This window comes from Priapulus caudatus, unplaced genomic scaffold (genome assembly GCF_000485595.1).
Source record: "Priapulus caudatus unplaced genomic scaffold, Priapulus_caudatus-5.0.1 Scaffold875, whole genome shotgun sequence".
In the NCBI taxonomy this organism is placed as follows: domain Eukaryota; kingdom Metazoa; phylum Priapulida; class Priapulimorpha; order Priapulimorphida; family Priapulidae; genus Priapulus; species Priapulus caudatus.
Genome location: NW_014577936.1, coordinates 106,347 through 127,995, shown reverse-complemented (window position 1 = coordinate 127,995; position 21,649 = coordinate 106,347). Strand labels below are relative to the sequence as shown.

At 40.1% G+C, this 21,649-nt stretch overlaps 2 protein-coding genes across 6 annotated transcripts in view; one reads left to right on the top strand and one right to left on the bottom strand.

Annotated features, from left to right (window-relative positions):
- Positions 1 to 7,107, top strand: part of LOC106814138 (BRISC complex subunit Abro1-like) — a 10,134-nt gene extending 3,027 nt beyond the window's left edge. The window contains exons 2-8 of the mRNA XM_014818427.1: positions 3,081 to 3,171; positions 3,381 to 3,484; positions 3,860 to 4,059; positions 4,459 to 4,587; positions 5,088 to 5,181; positions 5,444 to 5,540; positions 5,850 to 7,107. Coding sequence (XP_014673913.1) covers positions 3,081 to 3,171; positions 3,381 to 3,484; positions 3,860 to 4,059; positions 4,459 to 4,587; positions 5,088 to 5,181; positions 5,444 to 5,540; positions 5,850 to 6,349 — 1,215 coding nt within the window. The 3' untranslated portion in view covers positions 6,350 to 7,107. The remainder of the gene's footprint in view (positions 1 to 3,080; positions 3,172 to 3,380; positions 3,485 to 3,859; positions 4,060 to 4,458; positions 4,588 to 5,087; positions 5,182 to 5,443; positions 5,541 to 5,849) is intronic.
- A 1,219-nt stretch (positions 7,108 to 8,326) lies between these two features.
- Positions 8,327 to 21,649, bottom strand: part of LOC106814136 (actin-binding LIM protein 1-like) — a 39,988-nt gene continuing 26,665 nt past the window's right edge. For 4 of the 5 annotated variants that reach the window (XM_014818423.1, XM_014818422.1, XM_014818420.1 and 1 more), the window contains 12 exons: positions 20,329 to 20,378; positions 19,325 to 19,396; positions 17,499 to 17,667; positions 16,488 to 16,562; positions 14,863 to 15,164; positions 14,546 to 14,675; positions 13,458 to 13,571; positions 12,679 to 12,752; positions 12,332 to 12,368; positions 11,906 to 12,036; positions 11,236 to 11,310; positions 8,327 to 10,895 (listed from right to left, as the gene is read on the bottom strand). In XM_014818423.1, coding sequence (XP_014673909.1) covers positions 10,782 to 10,895; positions 11,236 to 11,310; positions 11,906 to 12,036; positions 12,332 to 12,368; positions 12,679 to 12,752; positions 13,458 to 13,571; positions 14,546 to 14,675; positions 14,863 to 15,164; positions 16,488 to 16,562; positions 17,499 to 17,667; positions 19,325 to 19,396; positions 20,329 to 20,378 — 1,343 coding nt within the window. In that variant the 3' untranslated portion in view covers positions 8,327 to 10,781. The remainder of the gene's footprint in view (positions 10,896 to 11,235; positions 11,311 to 11,905; positions 12,037 to 12,331; positions 12,369 to 12,678; positions 12,753 to 13,457; positions 13,572 to 14,545; positions 14,676 to 14,862; positions 15,165 to 16,487; positions 16,563 to 17,498; positions 17,668 to 19,324; positions 19,397 to 20,328; positions 20,379 to 21,649) is intronic. The other variant, XM_014818425.1, reaches the window with a different exon arrangement.

The window sequence follows — 21,649 nt, the reverse complement described above, 5'->3', positions numbered from 1 at the left end:
GGTTTCTGATACCATCCCTGTGCATTCCACTGTTTCGGCGTGTATGTGAACACATTTGGGTCTAACAGGGTTTACTAGAATCCCTCCACTCCACCACAGAGTCACCGCAGTAGACGTTAGATGAGCGCTGTCGCTATGCGGCACTTGTTATTATGAATTATGTTATTATTTAGGCATTTGCTTTTTCAAAAATCTGTATCCGAAACGAGTTAAAGTCACACTGTGACGCACCACAAATCATGTCAAATGCTAGCTCTAGAACTCGTTGCTCTGCCACTGGCGCTTCCTGTGGCGGAGCGAAAGGCTATAGTTCTACAGCTAGTTAAATGTATAGTTTGTCGTGTTAAAGACAAAGTGGATGTAAACATCTCAACAAAAAGCCTATGTACACCAACTGTAAGCATACTTGCAGCAGTATGCAAACATCACGAAATGTTCTTATTGAGCCAGAAATGTGCTCCAAAGTTGACTATTTTGAAACTCCGTCGGACACAGTTTCGGCGTAGAGATACACAGAGTGATGTGACTGAGAACACTAACAGTAGGCCTACGCTAGCACAAATAGTTCCTGGAAAGAAAACACTATATTTGTTTGCTGATTACTTATGTAATGTAGATAACATGATTTAAACAAATTTCACAATTTTGTACTGAACAAACATCGAATACTAAGTTATAATTTGTTTTGTCATAGAAAATAACTGTTAGTGAAAACTGCGATCGGCTCGGCTGTATCCCGGCTTGTGTAAACAATGTAAACATTCTAACGTACTAGTTTCATAAGACTGTTTAGGTTTGCTGGAAAAATGTTATGAAAGTAGCAATACAAATGAGGTGTAGTGAATTTTTACAACATAGACTCACAGTAGGTATATCTATGTATTTGGTTGCGAAAACATGCCATTTTAACTTGAATAGCGTTGCATGTCTATGTTAGTGTTAAAACGGCATCAAGCCCTAACACCTCCAAATTACGCAACCCCTCTCCCCAAATTGTTGAGATGCCCGGTGTCTATATATATACAACAGATGTCTATTAATTGATCCCTAAATTTAAAGTGACCAAATTCATATATTATCTTACATTTTGTAACCACTGAAATTGAGTGTTGGGATCACGGCCTGCTGGCTACATGCAGGTCATTAAGAGAAAAACAACATAGCATACTGGTACAAAATTATATGGTTATACGATTGATAGCACCGAATCATTTGAGCGATTGCGAACTCATTGCATATATGTTACATGATTATCACATATTATCGTGATCATACGTGCCTCTTACCAGTGGCAAGTATAGCTCAAGGGGGTTCAGTATTTGAAGAAGGAGACATTTTGCAAGCAACAAGGTTGTGAGGTGGGGTGGGTGGTCCAGGGGCCTTCCATCTGAATTTTTAGCTCACCTTGACATTGTCAAGATGAGCTATTGCCATGGGTCGTCGGACTGTCCGTCTGTCCTTCCGTCAACATTTGTCTACGGTCAACGATAACTCAGGAACCGTTTGACCCACATGTTTGAAATTGGGTATAGTTGTTACTGATAGGGGAGAGGTTTGAACGTCCTATTTTGGAGCATGCCAGTTGACGTACTTTCGAGCGACGGCAATTTTTTGGCAAAAATGGAAATTGGCATTAGTCAGTTCAGGTTCAACGGATTTTGCTCATTTTTGGTATGGGAATGAATAAGGGCTGGCCCTAAAACGTATTACAGGGGTTTTGATATTTAAAATAAAAATTATGCAAATTAGGTAGGTTTTGGGCATATTATATGTAACAGGCACAGCATAATAGTCTGTGAGGTCACCTCGTACTGGTTCGTTTTACAAGATTTTCATTGACAATATCTTTATGCAAAATTGGTATTATAATTTCCTCTCCACCCTGCCGATAAAATATCTATATTAGAGTAACGTTTTACAAAACATGTCGGAACGCAGCATAACCTATTTATTTCGAACGCCATCGCTAAGAAACATCAAAGCGGGTATAGCACCATCTACCGTCACAAATTGTGATTTATTTTTGTTTATAAATTATTATTGCGATATACAAATGGCAACCGTGTGCTACCGCCTAGAAAAACTCATACAAACTAAACACTTCCATGCAACCAATTAACCTTTGACAAAATCTGAATATTATAAAAACGTTAAATGGTGATCATTTAGGTGTAACGCCATCACTCGCCCACATCTCAGACTTTCACATCTCAAACATTTATTGTCACATAAAAAATCACACATATAATTATCAAGAGTATATATATAATGGGAGTTCTCCCATATATTCTCTTCGTTTCTATAATGTACGTCGATGGTTGCTCAATTAAAACTGACTTCTTCTCACTCACTCATTTGTGTCCTTTTTGTGGTGAGATACAGTGTCATTGACACTTTCATTTAATGAAACATCGTAGCTGCAATATCTTATGTATATGAAAGCGATTTGTCCTAAAAAAATCACGCCTATTTTTGAAGGCAAACACAACAAAACATGTACATATAAGCCTAGATGTACTTACTTCCAGGCAATCATTCTATGATTGCAGTCTACTATGTTTATGACATAACACGTAGACAAACAGATAATTTAAATTTATTGTTCCAGCGAAATGGAATGACTGTGAGTGGCCATATCTTATTTTAGAGTCTGTTTTATCAGTCAGCTAGTACAGAACACTTGGCAAATATTAGGGGGTGGGGTTGTGGGACCTGTGCTGGCTGCGCCTCCCTTGTATTAAGATTGTGTTGCTAGTATTGAGGTGGAGGCAGGAATGTGTTACAATTAGACACTACATAAGTCATTATTAAGAATCTACATTATGTTCGTAATCTCTATGGTCTGCATTGTTTGATTTACAATTTTTATTTACACGTCCTTTTTCAGGAATGTAACTATAATGAAGTTGAGGTGTTATCTGTATGTGGTATTTATATCCGATATTTGTTTTCCTGGGGAAAAACAGGATATAGATTTATAAAACTTGTCCGCTCTAAAGGCACTGTGTGTTATAGCATTTACATATTATAAATATGCTGTTTGTTGGTGAGTAACTAATATAGTGTTGTGTAAACTACAGGAAGGTTTCTTGTTGGGAGAGGTGAATAGCTGCTTCACAGACACGCCACAAGATGGTGACTGTAACATACGTAAGGAGGAGAAGATAATCAGTAAGTGATTTTCTTTCCATTTTAGCAAGAAATAATTTTTCCTCTGGGTATGCTTCCAGTCTAGTATCTCAACTTATGGGATGGTGTATTCTGGTATCTATATTACTGAATAGGCTATAGTCGATAGGTGCTTGATTCATACCATGTTAAGCAAGTAAGTGTTTTCCTTAATTATTTTTTAATGTTTTGACATTCAATATACATTTCAGATGTTCAGTCATTTCTTCCATGTCAGAGAATAGGTAGCTTCTACGATGCTAGAGGACACATCCTCAAGAATGAGCTGGGAACACTGCTAAAAGACTGCTTCAAGGTTACTGAAATTCTATTGATTTTGTATTGATTTATGATCAGGTTGCTACATCATAAAATGGTTACAATATTCTGCTTAAAAAGAAGTCTAGGAAATCAGAGTAACATGTTTATGTAACATGCACCAAATAACAATAGAGAAGCAGGAGGAAGCCCATTCGTATGAGCCTCTGTCATGACTCTGCATTAATTAGTTGATTATTATTTACACATTGCCCAGGTGTTTAGTGCTTTTATGGTGGTAGCTAACATTAAAATGAAGATAGATGTAATGCTGAATATATAAGAGTGAACATATAAGGTAACAGCGAATAAACTTTCAGTAAAAAATCAACTTGAATGAGGTTCACTAAATGGCTTCCATCGCTTTCTGCAGAGCGTTGTTGGCTGGTACAGGTTTCGCAGGAACTCTTCGATGTGTGTGTCGCTGCGGGAACGCGTCATCCACGCCGATTTGCTCGACCTTCTGCCAGACGTGCAGCCGAAGACGTTCGTCTATGCGCTGCTCACTGCCTCCACGTCGTCCAATCACGCCACCCACTCCGCCGATAACAGCTTCATGATTTATAACGGAAGGTGTGTGTCTGGGCGGAGAGCAGCAGCTGGAGGGTGAAGCAAGTAAATAAGGGATTAAACAGTCGATGGAAGATCGCTGTGGACCCTCGCTCAAACACGGCAGTAATGTGTCAAGCTCTGGTTACCCTGACGCTAGTATTTCATGCGTTTTTTAACGACATATAACTAGCAGTATATAGTAATGTATGTTGGTGTCTATGCAAAGTCCCACTTTGCATAGACACCAACATACATTACTATATGAACTTATGAACTACGTGAACTTATCAGGAGTGAATGAAAACAAGTGTTTTATTCACTCCTTATATTATGATTATTGCTTATCCAGGTATTACATATAATCATAATGATAATAATAAGAATCATAAAAATGCCCAAATGTTCACTTTGCTTTTTCAGGTCTTTCAGTAATTTACCAGTAAAGGTTACAAATCTCGGTGACACCTGCCACTCGGACTACGTCACGAAGAGCAGCAATCCTTTGAACGTCAAGAACAGCATATACAACCAAATCGTAGAGTCTGCCTGGTAGGAAACTGCTTGTAGCATTGATAGGATTGAGTAGTTAAGATACAGTCAATCCTGTATTCAAGGGCCACACAAGGAAAACCACTTTTAAACCAACTAATAGTGAAATATAAGATATTGCAATCCTTCTATTATATTAATTAGTCATTCTTAGATGAAAGCTTTCTTCTATTCATTAAATCAGAAACGTTCTTGGGCTGTTGCCTGTGGCTGAAAACTTTATTTATTCTACTTTACTAGAGCAGCACAACTAGTATTGCACCGGGCTATTGTGTTGTAAAACGATCATCAGTGGTTTTAAAAATAAAGACAAATTATTTCTAGGAAATTTTGCACCATAAAATATTGCGTAGAGTAATAGTGTAGTAGTAGATCCAGTTTATATAAAAAAAAATGCATGAAACTTACAGTAATGACCTTCAATAGTGATTAGTAACTGAGCCCCCACAGATTCTATACTGATGAAATCACACAAAATTTACATTAGTTAATCTTTCCAGTCGTCGTAATGTATTGGAAACAGATGAGGCCGCGGCACTACCTGGTGTTCATGCTGTTAGGGACATAAACACATCATTGCTCTCACAATTAGAGGTAAGATAAGGTTATCTCTGTCTGCTGTTGTACAGTCTATTAGATATAAACTTCCTTGCGATTGTGATTAGCGGTGAGATGCAACCTAAAAAAGTTTCACATCTTTTAACTTGTTATTGACAAATTTTATTATTTAAAAAAAACGTTCAGTACATTATTTTTTAAATCTTGACACACGTTAAAATGTAAATTGGAGAAGTTGAGTTCATATCATTCATAAATGTAATCTTTTATGTATCACTTGTTTTTAATTAATTGGCAGTTTCTGTCAAGGGAAGTTATAGAACGTGAGGCTAGCATAGGAATGCTGCATGGACAGATCACTGAGCTTGAGCACAAGATTAGTGAGCGAGAACATGGTATGACAACTTCTTTGACTATTTTCTTGAGGAAGTATAAATTCCATAATAATGTAATGGGAATGTGTGGAATTTCTAGGAACCTAGAAACTATAGTGTATCGAGTGAGGCTGACGTCGAAGTTTTTGAAACACAAGAAAATCAGATACTGAATAAAATTATAGTATGTTTAATTTTAATTTTTATTTAATATAATGCCAATGTATTGAAATGTATGGTAGATCGTTTTTTGAGGTCATTATAAACACGACTCAAAACTAAGAGTGCTTTAATGAATACAGCCAATAATTGACAAGAAACTGCTTTCAGAACGGGCTGGGTTGTTACCGCCAGCAAGCCCTTCGATGGTTGTTCCTGAAATAGACATGCTCATTGACCTGAGTGATGAGGCAAGCTTCTGGGAGGCTCCACCCCCTAGCGAAAGTGCATCCGTGATCAGCAGTAGCAACCAGCAGGACTTGATGACACTTGATAATCCGCTCACAATGGTGACGGATGCGAGCGACGTGCCAAAGACGGAGTCACTAGTGCCGACGCGCGCCTCCACCCGGGTGTTATCCACGCAAGACTGCACCGAAAGGACGCGCACCGATCCATTCCTGCATCTCTCCGACATTGCCAAGACCCGAGTAGAAGACATTCCGAGCAAACCGATAGGTGCTGACCAGCCGCAAAGTCGCCAAAAGTTTGGTGACGCCGCAAGGAGGACAGACAGAGCTGGCGCGATGACGAGCGTGAACAAGGACAGCCATCAGCAAGCCAAAGCAGTGGCAGACAACAGCTGCGGTGCTTCATCCCCTACTTTCTGAGCTGATGCGCTGTTGCACTTGTGGAACTGTGTATAGGCGTATTTTATGATTGCCAGATGCTTTGCCTCGGATCAAGATTGCAGCCCTTTGGATGGCTTATAGTAGGAACTGCACACCACTAGATGCACGTAATTAATCAGTATTCGTGTAAATACTAATACCCTTACTCCTAGTTGCTGTGATTCACGCAGGAGCACAAGACAGCAGGAATGAAAGCGTGTAAGTTCAATGTGTATGCTACAGCTTTCCACACAGTCAGATACAATACAGTACATAGTCACGATTGCCTTGCACGTACTCACACTATTTGAAGGAACGTTGTTTAAATCATAATGTGTAATGGTCACGTCCAACCATTGGATCTCTAAGATTTGCCGGCAGTAGTCTGCGTACTCCATTAGTTCCGTGATACTGAAGTTTGTTGCACATTCGTGGAAGCTGGAAGGGTCATGCAGTTTCCATCTTAGTATGAAGTAAAAGCTTTGGCAATCGAGCCATGTTGTGGCAGTGTATGGGTAAACATATTTTATTATATATCATACATGTCATATGTGTGACAGTTTATATGGAGTGCGAGTTAATTTGGATCAACGTGTACATATTTATTGTGAGCTATAAACGCACATCAGACTAGACTGGCAGTGTCAATACTGTTAGGTATAGAGTGCTAGATTGTATATGGTCAAGAGCCCATTAACCCCAGAGAGTACAACGCTGAAATAGGAAAACCATGGTGTCGTTTCAGCAAAATTAATAAAGTTTACCTACCTTATTTTGATACTTTTCTACCGGAATATTATGCAGGAGCCATAGCTAGCCAATATAAAATCAACCGCTTGTCTCTACGATGTTCCTATGCCGAGATATAAAGCGATAAAAATCGAGTCCGTCTGGGTAATCCTAGCGCCATATCACCCAGTAACACGCCTCTCCCGCGTTTACTGACTGCCTAGATATATACAACACATATGTTTTGTTGTGTGTAACATGTGTTGTATATATCTATGCAGTCACTAAACGTGGGAGAGGCGTGATACTGGGTGATATGGCGCTAGGATTACCTAGAAGTACTCGATTTTTATCGCTTTATATCTCGGCATAGGAACATCGTAGAGACAAGCGGTTGATCTTATTTTGGCTAGCTAGGACTCCTGCATAATATTCCGGTAGAGAAGTATCGAAATAATGTAGGTAAACTTTATTAATTTTGCTGAAACGACACCGTGGTTTTCCTATTTCAGCGTTGTACGCTCTGGGGTTAATGGGCTCTTGATATGGTTCATACACTGGACCATAATTGACTACACTATGGGCTATGTTGCATAATTCTCACGCTGCAGTGTTAGTCATTTAAATCTGCTATCACGGTCTTAATTTAAGGAAGCAGTAGTGGATTTATGATCGGAGCAGTGGAAAATGTGTGACGGTCTCCTTTTTCGCCCATCGCATTCCTTCTACGAGTATCCATTTTGTGAAAGATCGGTTAGCTGATGTTGCATTATCAGGCAACGACTAAATTTTTGATACGAGAAGTTAAGATGGTTAAAATTTCACGTCAACATAATTAGTTGACTCTATCATATCCACTAGATACTATTTGGTTTTGCCATGCATCTAAATGAACCGTTCACAGCATGTGAAGTGGGTTTCCCGTGGCGTAACGTGAAATTGTACATTAAAATGCACCAATTAAACGGTATTAACGTGCTTATACAATAAATTTGCAAAGTTTGTGTTATTTTGTTATGCATAGTTCTTAACACCACGATGCAAATGTAGTAATGCTGCATTATTGTTATATCAAAATTGCAGGCAATTAAGTAACTTCAACTCCCAAGCTACTGGTTATACGATTCCTAAGTGAGTACAGTGAATGAACAAGGCACCAGTGCAAGAACAAATAATTTAACCTCTCATGTTAACTGTAAATATGTCATCCTCCAAGAACTCTATGAAATAAGACACCAAGACATCAAATGCTTTTCTGAGAAGACAGTTTTTATTATTATATTATTATGATAGTTTTTCATAACACACTGCATGCATATCTGCTGCAATAAGCTCTGAGCTCTACCGCGGTTTGCTCTGCATGTTCTCTTACTCTCTCTTGCACTAACCAGCGGTGACAGTCCCCAATAAAAGCACACACTACAGCGCTGCATTGACGAGCAACGAGGCGTACGTACACCGATAGCTGATCATAGTAGTAGGATAGCTACACCAATGGCTGATCATAGTAGTAGGATAGCTACACCGATGGCTGATCATAGTAGTAGGATAGCTACACCGATGGCTGATCATAGTAGTAGGATAGCTACACCGATGGCTGATCATAGTAGTAGGATAGTATACGAGATCTACAGATGTAGAATGTGGGCTGGTCATGCCAAAAACACGAGGCATGACGGTGCCGAGAGGTGAAGCCGCACTTCAACATGAAAATACACCTCCGCTCCAAGGAAACCTTTACACATACGCATTGAGACTATATATATATATAAGCTGATTTCTAATGTCACACTTACAACGAGCATTCTAGGGCACACACGTAAGCGCAAACTTTAGTCGATTTGGGGACTGTCTTCAGAACTCGATTCTGACATCTACACACAATGTGCACAACCTGGCAACTCAAGTTCTGAAGGCGAGAACACTGAGAACTTGATAGTCATTATCAAAATTATCTAGCTCTAGACACGTGACCGCCATCCCTGCATCTCCTGCAACTCTCAGATCACCTTGCATTGGTACCTCAAGCAACTGGTAAGAGAGTAAAACTAATAAATAAAAAATGACAAAACTATACAAAATTTATAGCCATATAAAAACTGGAGGCCTTTCCGTGCTTAAATTACAAAAGAATTTTTTACTGGTGTCACTATATAGGCAGGCATTCGCATTATATTATTGTATATGGTCAAAAACAAATCCATACAAACGATACGTGTGCAAACCTGCAGCAAAATCAGTGTGTGGAGGCAAAAACATCTACCGCAGGTAAACGTAGATGAAGCAAACTGAATGCCTAAAGGTAAGGGGCCTAAATCCAAAATCTAGACTACACAAAATGCCCTGCTCGGTTACTGTAAATGAACGCACTACCTTTATAATCGAGGGGTAAAATATTTTGTACGTTTGACGCCCATTTGAATTCCGTATACTTCAGGACGTCTATAAACCACAATCACCTACTCCTAAACAGGGGGTTACCCTACCAAATCAATCCTGTACTCTACACAACCATGATTAATAATGCAACATAATAACACACATAGCCTAATATTCATCTGTATATTAGTAAAACAACAACTAGTAAATTGGTGATGTGTACTGGTGACTATGGCTGTATGGAAGAAAAATATTAAAAATGTCTTACATTCATACATCGTCATGATCAGGATTTCGATAAATACTCCTGCTTCATCCCTCAGCCTAGCACTAGCGCCATCTCCAGGTTACAATAATAACTATTAAAACATGCATCACAACCCTTTGCGAGACCTCTGTCCACTTCATGGCTGCAGCGGTGTTTAAACACTGATGCAGCACCGTCCAGCGAAGACTTCGTTCTAGTTTAAGCTATTCGTTTTCCTTTTCTTAAGGCAATTAGAAGGCAGACAAGCATCGTTCTAGTAGTGTGTCTAACAACATTACACCTGGTTTAATGAATAATATTTAATATATTTGAAATCTTAAGGGATTATCAGTACAGGAAGTAGTACAACCAGGTACACTATGGGAATGAATAGTTAAGTACACAGACCCTATGTACGTACACACGCACGTGTATGTGTCTGTGTGTGCGTGTGCGTGCCTGACGAGATGTGAACAGGGACACGAAGTTTGCACCGCAATAAAGGTATTGGCAAACCCTGCAAACCCAGGCCATGAACCAAGCTCACACTCATTGGTGAATTGTCCACAATCACATTTAGTTGGATATACAAACACCTGCAATAAATTCAATTCCAACCCCTGTTGTTCCTGCATACAATGTTCGCTACTACTCTCTTTTACTGTCAAAATTACGACAATTCTGCCATGCACGCAAGAACCATATCCTCCTAAACAAGAAATGTTGAAGGTGCCAAGGGACTGCAAGACACAAGAGACCAGTTACCTGACATGTTCTTAGTTGTACACGTGTGTAGAGAGGTACTCATTAATTCCTGCTCTTCCCACTCCACCCACACCATGACTAACAGACACAGCCACGAAGGTCCTTGGACACCAGGTAAAAACACAAACAAAGACACACAGCAGACCCACACACATACACATAGACATACACCCACACTGGCAACAACGTTTCAATGTTTTTTAAAGCAATGATATTAGTGCACATGATCCACTACTGTCTTGCAGGCAACTTCGACAGCAGGACAACCTTGTTGATTGGTGTGATTGTCAGCCAGGGTAATCACAACACAGGCTAGAACAACTGCAGACGTTTCTTCACTGCATGCCGTTTCCAGAGCGGCAGCTTGTAGAATTCTATCGGTGTCATTTTGAACAGCTTCTGGAACTCTTCTCCAGCCAGATGATGCTGCAAGAACCAGAGACGAGAATGAAGTAGTACGTAGGGCCTGACATATCAAACTGCTTCTATGGGTTATGGTGGCAATAACCTGTCTTCTACTGATGATATTCAAGTAAATATTTCACCTTCTTTGCCTGATAATCACAACATATCAAATGGTGTGTGAATTACTTACAAAATATTGTCACAGTATGGCATTTCTGTTTTTAATATTACTCATGATTTTAACATTACGCAATGGATTGCATGTAACATGAAGGCAGCAACTAGGAATGCACTGTAGCTTGTGAATTATTCATATAATGTACTTTCGATTAATTATTAAACATGAACAACTACGGCCTACCTCAAGGTGTCCTCTGTCAATGTCATCTGCCAATTTATTCTTATTTGAAGTTACTAGGTCCTGGTATGGGTACAGCTGGAAATGTAGATCAATTGTGAGCACTATGAATATTTTGCATCAATAAACATTTCCCATGTTTTTTCTCTACTAGACACAGTAGTAGTAGTAGAGCAGTGAGATCTAGAACACACTTTCATGCTAAAAACTCACTACATCATCACCTCTTTCTGAACTACTATCTTATAATACACTTTTACAACGTGAACTATCTACAGGACACATATAACTGTTACTCGACTCTTCAGGTAAACATAATATTAACAGGTCATATCAAATCTTCAATGCTATGTGATATTTAGCAAGCAAGGCCATACATAATTTACTCCGATTTTTGGTTACTAAGATTAATAGTGGCAAGGATTTATTGGCAATGCAATCTACAGCAGTGATTGGGTGGTTAGGCAATCCTGCTCTGTGTTTAGCTGTGGATCAGTTGGGATTTGCAGGTTTTTCTCTAAATTGATGTGTCATGGCAATCATGTTATTTACTGAGCATTGAAACTTTTTTGTTGTTAATGCTAAATGTCATTTCCTTGTTTTCACTTCTAATGTGCTACGAAATCAGAAATACGGCCTCTGTGCTTTCGCTTGCAGCTCTGCCCGCACATACCTTTGGTGGGTCCGACCCGATGTTGGGGAGCGATCGTCGATGGTGGACGGCATTAGGGTACTTTTCGTATACGTCGTAGCCGTTCCTTTCTGGCCCATCTGTAAACACCTGGTCAGCCTCGGAGTCTGAATCTGCAGTAGAGAATCGGAGAAGTGACAAACAGATACCACACGACAACATATAGGCAGCAATAACAGAATCGAAATTTGCAGTGGAGAATGGGAGTGCTAAATGCAGACATCACCACTATGCACAAAGATTTCTTGACGATGGTTAATGGTAACCATCTATAAATACTACTACTATATTCTTCGATCATGGAACAGATACAAATGCAACTTTAGGGTAGATACACAACTCTAAATGTTCCACACCATAGTGCACTACGCGCAGTTTGCTACACACACACACTCTACAACTACTTACATGCAGAATGGGAGCTCCTAGTGTCCCTCGTGTCATTCTGAAATTCAAGAAGAATTGGAAGTCTATACAACGATGGACTAGCACATTATTCATGACAGCTGCACCAACATTTAGCAAGTACGACCATCCATAATGAATGTACACGACTTACAGAATTTTTAATGGCTGCTGCTCTCTCGACCTATGCAGTGAAACTGCACCATAAAAAATCCACCCACTTTATTAAATATTGACTACACTCTTGCTTCCTTAGTCATTAGACCTTTTGATTAATTAGCGCTCCTTCCAATATATAATTAAATGATATTAATAATCATCGGATCATTATAAGAACTCTGTGTACGTACTAGCACTGCTGCCCTGACATTGCCAGGAAGGGTTGCTGACTTGGGTGAAGTCATGCCTCTTCCTGGAGAAGGGTCTGAAAAAAATTGCTCACGATGACAATCAGAAAACACGAGATTATGCTCAAAATTATGGCTTTAAAGTGATTATGTCACCGTAAATAGTAAAAAGTAAAAAAAAACATTTCCACTTTTTCACAAAATGTAAGTACGTCTGTTCACTTTTTATGGTTAAATTGCTGCATTATACTTCCTATTTTACTATATTGTTCGATGTAAACATACACTCGTGACTCATACATAACCCATAGCAAGCATTTAATGTCATGATCATAATATCAAATTGTCCAGGTTTTTTGGATTTTTAACTAGTTGAGAAACAATCTTATCTGGTAAGAATTTGACGATACATTTAGTCCCGTTAGTACTTACATTTAATGTTAATAAACGGCAACAAAATTGTTAAAAATATACACCATAGAAAATTCGTGACGTAGTCAATTTCAGGCTTGATACAGTGAACATAGATGAGTATTAGCAGGTGGAGCATAAGAGGGCTACCCTCCCGTATAGGTACAACAAACGGAGTACAGCAAAAGAGAGGCGAGCAAGGCTTGTAAGAACTACCCGGGAAAATCATTCGTCAACAGACAGAGCTATGCACATGAACGTGTGTGGACGGGCCCCTGCTCAGTAGATCTGCATATTGCTAGTAATGAATATATATATATACATATATATACATATATATATATATATAGATATATTATGTTAGTACTCACCTCCATGCTGCTGAATGAGGCCAGGCATGGAAGACCTGTAAACTGTACCACGTGAGAAGGTTGATGCATCGTCCATTAGCCACGGCCGTGGATGATCCGACACTCGTGAAGGGGCTGAAACATGCCGTAAACACAGATTACAGAATGTGCAGAGCTTCTATTCATTACGATTTATATTACCATGGTATCACCAGTTATATTAGTCGCCTATCTTATTATGATGGTTATATATGTCACACGTTCCAGGTTATATATATATATATACATACATCAGCAGGGTTCTTGTTAACTTTTGACAAAGCAGGTAATTTGACAATGAATAGCAGGTAACTGTTTTTCCGGCACGGACGGTAGGGCGAGCGGCGAAGGCGCGAAGCCCTGCTAGGGGGGTCCGGGGGCATGCATCCCCAGAAAAAAAATTCTGATTTGACCCACAAATAGCCTATTTTGATGGGTATGGGTTCTAGAATTTGGTAGTTTAGATAGAAAAATATATGCTATTAAGTATCTATTATAAAAAGAAAAACCCGCCCATGCACAGAGTTAGTCTTGGGTTGGAAGTATTTAAAATAAACTTCGTTTTTTCAAATATGGATTAAATATTTTACCGCCTTTAGTGGGAGTTTCTCTCAAATTGATAGCCGGTAACAAATTGCGTGATAGGCGGTAAAAATAACCGGTTACCGGCTATTAACAAGAACCCTGCATCAGGATAAACAATCACAAAGGAGGTTGACACGCATTCTTTCTCACTTCCACCGATTTTCCATGATTATGCCAAAATTTGAAGTCGAAAATCGGTATAAACGAGTATACATCGGTATAACATTTGTTAGGTTACACCCACATTCACAAATCATTGTAATGATACATGGTCAAAATACAACAGTTATGACCCAAGTGGAGACGCGAATTATTTGTTAAAAGTTTGTTTATTATCCTCAAAAATCGGGGGGGAAAAGCCAATGATATCAGCTGTCAACAATATGTGAATCTCTTGTTTTTGAACCTCCCACTCCCCCATGCTCACTCACCGCTTTTTCAACGGAGGCAGTCAAGCATGCAAAGAAGCCTAACGGTGAACTTACAAGCATTGACGGGCGACTCGTATCGCTGCGGGATCGGCAGCTCCTTCTTGGCCGAGGCAACTCTGGAAGCGTTCCGTGGATCGACCTTCACTGGCTTCTGCTGCATCTTTGCCTTCTTTTCTTTAATATCCTAGACATCAGAAGTAATACTCGCAATGATAGCCAAGACGGTGCTTTGCATTACGATCAGTAGTGTGTGGAGGAAAAACGTGCACTATTAAAAAATGAAAGCTTTGGGGGTGTGGGGGGTGTGGAGGGAACCGATTTAGTAATGTGTTGAACGGCGGAGTAAATGTAGAATGAGTAACTATAGTTACCTTAAGGAAGATATCGCTCATGCCACTGTTGATCTTACTCAGCATCTCCTCCTCTTTCTTAATTCTTGGGTCCTCCTGGACTTCATCTTCATCATCTGCTTCTACCTTGCCATCTACTCCATCCCTCTTCAGCAAAACCGGAGCGTATGGTGGCGCCGGCCAATCGTCTCGTTCGATCTTGGGATGTGCTACCTCTTCACCGCTGGGGACGTGGGCACCGGGGAAATGCGCGAGATTGATTGGTTCCTCATTGTTCATGCTAGGAGACCTAGGCCGGGCCACAGTTTCTTTGCATGTGTCAGCTGTAACGATCACCAACAGTGGTTATAAGTATCAACAAGAGCCGCAGAGCGTCTAGCCTCATCTGAGGTCTGTTGCTACGGTTATAAACGTAACATTTAAGTCGTGCGTAGTGACACCTTTGTTAGGCGCAGATATACAGTTGTGCACACATCATTTCAGCAACCTTCTGCATTCTGCATACTTCCCAAATCCCATTGGTTGATACAAATCGCGTGCCTGAAACTCCTGTTTTATGGTGCATTGTGACCCTAACCCTAACCCTATTAAAAAAAAAAAATTAATTGTTGTAAAAATTATTTGTTGTAAATAAATCATGTAAATATTTGCATTAATTGGAAAAATATAGTTAAATGGATAAAGATATAAAAATACAGAAAACAGGTAAATAATAAAAAATCTGATGGGATTCGATCCAACGACCTTTGAGCCGTGACGCCTGTGCTCTAGCCGTTTGGCTATCCAGGTTTATTGGCTTTCTAGATTATGGATGTGCCATGAATATGAGAACACTGTGACATCATTGAGGCAGTTCAGGAATCCATGTTTAACCCTCCTCTTGAGGGTCAAAAGGTTATCAGACACTTACTCTTCGCACGTCAGTGGAAAGCACATTTCATGGTCCTTTCAATAAAGTGATAAAAATGGTAGGTCAGCGCTGAAACAAAAAAGTTTTCCACTCTTGTCCATTAGGCCATGTCCTCAGAAAATGCCTGATATCTGACCTTTCCCCCACTGCCCTTTGACCTGTGACCTCCAATTTCGCACTGGTGATGGGTTTCCTGCCCATCACACTAGACACCGAATATTAGGCGCATAGGTCGAGCCGTTAAGATTTGTTCCGCAATTCCGTATTTCCTCCTATACTTTAAGTTAAGGGGGAAATATTCCCCCTCCGTTTACACATCTTGACCTTTGACCCTTGACCCCCAAATTTGTCACCCTGAATCCTTTTCACGATCCCCCCCCCCCAACATCCCAAATATCGTAACCGTACGTCCAGCGGTTAAGATTTGTGCCCAACTGTTGACGCACGGACGGACAATCATGCGATTCTACAAGCTGCATCTGACTACGTCAGATGAGCTAAAAACACTATTTCAACCTATTCCTCAATCACTGCACAGACTATACCGTACACCAGCTATTAATCACAATGGCGCCGACTCTACAACCATCTACACGCTTGCTGCACTGCACTTATCGAGTGGATACTTACGCGCCGTGCCCACTTATTATGTGCACTTATCTTTATGATTAATGACATTCATGAATCATGCCTGCCTTTCAAAATATTTTCATGGCGTGATGACAACTAAACTTACCAAGGACAGCCATGGCTGTTCGGGGAGCTCCACTTAGCCTCGCATAAATGCCTTTGCTGCCAAAGTTGAGCTTCTCTGAAAAAGCGAGGACACCAACAACGTTACAAGGAAATTAGACACTCGGTGCCACCAATTGGGGACGATCACTAGGGAAAATTTTTTGTCACTCAGATGGCTAATGAAGTGTGGGGTGGAATGAGGATTTCACGAGCGACTATATGACGATTTACACATATTTCAAGATTATTTATATATATTAGAATTTTATTTTTCCCCCTTCAAAATATAGGGGCCGCCTGCCTCTTACCCGCTACAAGGCTACAGCCATGGGGGCCGTTGTTAGAAACATCATAGTTAACGCTAATTTAATGCTAAGATAGCACATACGACTAATGTTAATGTTACAAGAATAGCATTGACAGGAGTGCATTGCAGCTATAAGAAAACTTATGATGACAGACACTTGATAATTTGGTGTCACATGGCTGCTTATTTGATTAAAATCGATCACAAAACTCAAATCCTTTCACATTTATTGTACATAATAGCAATTTATGCATATTATAATGGTTAATCACATATAAATAATATCTCATGAAAAACGACACGCTCACGAATTTATTTTGCACAGCAACACAAGATGCGGGCGTCATGACTCATCAAAATATCCAGAACAAGAGAACAACCGCCACTTGTAAATGTATGTTTTGGTACACGATCAGCGCAAAAGTAATGTCAGACTCTGAAGTGTTTTCCATGAAATGCGCGTTTTACTAATTAATATGGAATATAAAACCACTATAATTGCAATTGCGTTATTTTCATCTCGGTTTTAAAGTTAGGAGCAGTTCTAGGATCTCATAACGTTAAGAGGGAATTTGCGAGGATTTTCGTCCTCGTAACTTTACGATATTTCTGTCAACGGTTTACGAGTCGCAGTTAATGTTAAGATTAATGTTAAGACTAATTATTTTCTGGCAACGACCCCCTGGGGACTGCTAAAACATTTACCTGGTCTGTAAAAGTGAGGGGACTTGGGAGGCTTAGCGGAGATTGTTGTTTTGAGTCTGTCGAATGGCTCAAATGGCTCTGGCATCATGTAGCTCTCGATGTATATCTTGGATCCAAAGTCGACGTCGAATTTCGGTTCGTACTTGTTCGGCTCCTGAGGGGTCGAATACTGAAGACAATGTAAAAGCAGGATGCATCAGTAACGACACGCATCACATAACCTTATATCCTGTCGCTGGTTGCACAGCAGTCCACACCAAACCACTTAACAATGTATCTGCTATCACGAAGTCACATGCATGTTGCATTCACCTACCTTACACACGTTGTGAGCCTTTGTCAGAGTAGGAAATTAATCACTATAACCACTCGCTGATCGCTAAAGTGGTTTTTGGTCTCCTAGTAATTTATTTGTTTGTTTGTTTTTGTCTTACAGCAATGTTAGAATACGACATTTCTGTCTGCCTGCTAATCTTTTAGTCTAAAAAAAGCTTTTTAACAAGAACAAACGATCAGCCAAACAAATTCGTACTGTCAATGTTGTTGTAAACAATGATTTTAGAATACATCCTGTTAATTATTAGCACCCGTGAAGTACATGACGATAGAACGCCAAAACATACATGGCTAAACACACAGTATTACGAAGTTAATAACACAGTAATACAAAATTCACGTTTGATACAAACTACAAAAATGCCCCAAAAAAGATTTCTGAGGAGAAAAATTCCACCAATACTATTTATAATAAAAAATACCTCTACATTACCAGAAAAACACATATACACTAGTTAAGCGCATAAGTAACACACTACACAAAGTAACTAATAACGAGTTGGATTATTAAACGATTACCATGTCACAAGTTGCACGTGAGAACGCAATCTGCCTGTCACCATTCATCAATGAAAGGTTGTAATATATCTTCATTATTTCCACACTATTACAGCCCCATACCCCGTACAGACTGCAAAATTTGATTCCAACTCAAACTAGTCTGAGCCAAGCCCGGGCCAGACGCGCAAAATTGCAGCATACAGACACAACCGGGCTAAGTTAGCACGGGTTGACTGTGCATGCTCAGTTTAGCTTGTTAAGTCCCGCAGCAGACAGAAATGATGGTTAAACAACAGTACTGCCGATAAGCATTATTAGGATTTATACTGTATTATTGTAATAGCAGAAGAGGAAGAATTTTAACAGGTGATTGAATAGACACCAGAAGCTGCAACCAGCGTATAATCAAATCTGGTTATCCGATTATAATTCAATTGAGCCATTTGATCAGCAACGGAATTGTAAACGTGCACATTCGTACGTCTGCCTTCCCATACATTATGAATAGATTCTTCTGGCCAAGTTGTAATTAGATTTTAGTAAAATGAAGATCAAAAACAAAATTGCAGACACAATTTCATAAGCTACTGTACTATTATGTGACCCAAGCAAGGTTACGCGTATGCATATATTGAAATTTAGCCCGCTCCTGGCCCCAGATTGCGTACACGCACAATTCAGCAGGGGCTTACTTATCCGGACTAGCGCGTATTTTCCTGGGGATAATATGTACACACTGCAAAAACTTAGCGCGCGCCTAGCCCGGACTAATTTGATGTAGGATCAAATTTGCAGTCTGTACGGGGTATGCTGTTCTCAAGTGAAAACTAGTTCCCAAAACCCTTTCACAAAATATGGGCTTGTGCGCATGTATCAGTGCATGCGGCAAAATGACACTGGCAATCAAAACCCGACAAGCTTTCCACAACTACTGGATTAGTGTTAAAAACATTGATACTATGACAACTAAACATTGACACTGAACAAACCTTTCTGCTTAGGCTGTTGTAGGGACTAGAGTCCCTAGAAAACGATCGCTCTGAACCACTATGATCAATAGACTGAAAAATTAGAAACAAAACAAACCAACTCAAATGCAAGCAAGGCAGGCAAAGCATCAGACATGTTAGCATTGCGTGCGCAGCCATTTTGCAAGCAGTTGGCAAGCTGAGGTAGGCTATATGGCAGGGCACTATATAGTTCAGGAAGAAGGCAGCCTGGCAAACAGGGCTGGCATGCATGCGGGTAGGCAAGCGGTCTCAAGGATATGCTTTCTATACAAAAGTTTAAGTGTGGATAACGTTCTACATACATGTGGCATTACAAATTCTGGATTAATGGACAAATACCTTACTGCATTCAACAACTACTGCAAGATGCACAAATCGTGTGTATTTATCAATAGTTTAGGTATAAATAATGTGATATCGCATGCAAGTGCACCGAGTTGCTTTAACAACCGAACCAAAAAACATTCTGCACCACTACCCAATTGCCATCAGCGGCCTGTTACCATGGTTACCACCCATTTTATAATTCACCACATTACTCTGGAGGTTTTGTCTCTCTCCACGTAGGCACCACTGCATTTCCAACGCACACCCTTGGATGGCTAATAGTGACTTATGAAAAAACACCGAGCTTTCACGAGCCATAAACAGCTGTAGCTAGGTGCACTCGCGAGAGCTGCCCATGCCCCGCAGTCGAACATCCTGCAAAGTTTCTGCTCAGTCGCAACGTGCCGTCGCGTGTTTCATTTCTTTGTGCAAGAATGAATAATTTTTGAAGGTACATTGAATTTTGTCGGTGAGGTCGGGGCGCGACTGCTGCACCATGCAACACAGTCACTCTGCACGTCAACGAGAACCTCCTTCATGCCACTCTTTCGGTAGGTCACCGAATTACTCCTCTCCTTCATACGTAATTGACCGCCCCTCCCCCCCTTTGCATAAATACGGAACACTTATCGTATAGAAACGGCAAGTGCACTCACCCCACGAGGTTTCTTCACACTGCTGCAATGAGGGTGCCAGATTTCAGAACCTACAATGTAAAAACAATGTGACGATGAGTTTCTGTGGGGGGCACACGCACACGCACGCACGCACGCACGCACGCACGTACGTACGCGCACACACACACACCAAGGCACAGTCACCGAGTCTGCTGCTAGCCACCTCGCTTCACGCTTCCAGCTCTGTGGTGATGTGGTGCATATAGATGAATTCCCCACAAATCAATATTGACGGCAGCAAGAACAACAGAAAAAGGGAGTGAACAGGCTAGACGGCTCATCATAGATTACCATACAGAACAGGACCTCTACCGCTGGGAGCACACAGGCAAGAGCGATGAGGTGGCTTCTAAACTAGAAACGCGGTTAAGAAAATATTAGGTAGGATAGGGGACAACAATGATGTCATTTGTGAAAGAACGTGGAGCCACCAAGCAGCACTATGAAAACTTACTACTATGAAAACAACTTACTAGTCTCACAAGGTGAAGGGCATACAGCTCACACACCCAACACAACACGTTTTCCAATAGCCTGCTGAGATTCTCCATTTTCCATTTATAAACTACAGTGTTTTTCTACATGGTACCAGTTCATTAGGAAGGCCAGGTACACACCTTAGTTCATGACGATGCTAACGTGATGTGGACACCAGCTACACTATTGTATAACTGTATAATTTTACAGAAATTACTACACAACTGTACAACTGATAGATAGGTGTGTGATATTAGCAACGGCAGCCATTTTCATTCATTATTATTAAAAAGAACATATTTACACAATTGTATAATTTTGCGCAAAATTGTCCAATTGTATGTTCACAATATAAAGGATGGCAGTGATTTCCAGTTGTTAATATTAATTATGGCAGCTATTACCCATCATTAGTATAGATGAAAATCACCATTTCTATTAGTTTATATTAACGATGGTCACCATTTTTATTCATAGATATTCATAACACAATATCGAAAGATAGCATAAAACTTTTAGCTGGTAAATGCATTATACATCAACTATCATGTGTTACGCACTCGCAGCCTTAAGAAGCTAGGTGTAATACAATAGCACAATGACACTTTAAATTTTTCCATGATGTGTAATCAATCTGCTTCCTCTTAATATTTAGTGCCTGCTGAGTATTTGCAGCCACCACCTACTTCAGATGGAGACGTGCACTTTATGTTTCATGTTACACATCATTTTAGTTTGCCTTTTACGAGATCATCAGCTTTCATGCAGCTATAACACACAGTATTGCCACCTACACACAGCATGCCAGAATACTATAAAAGGG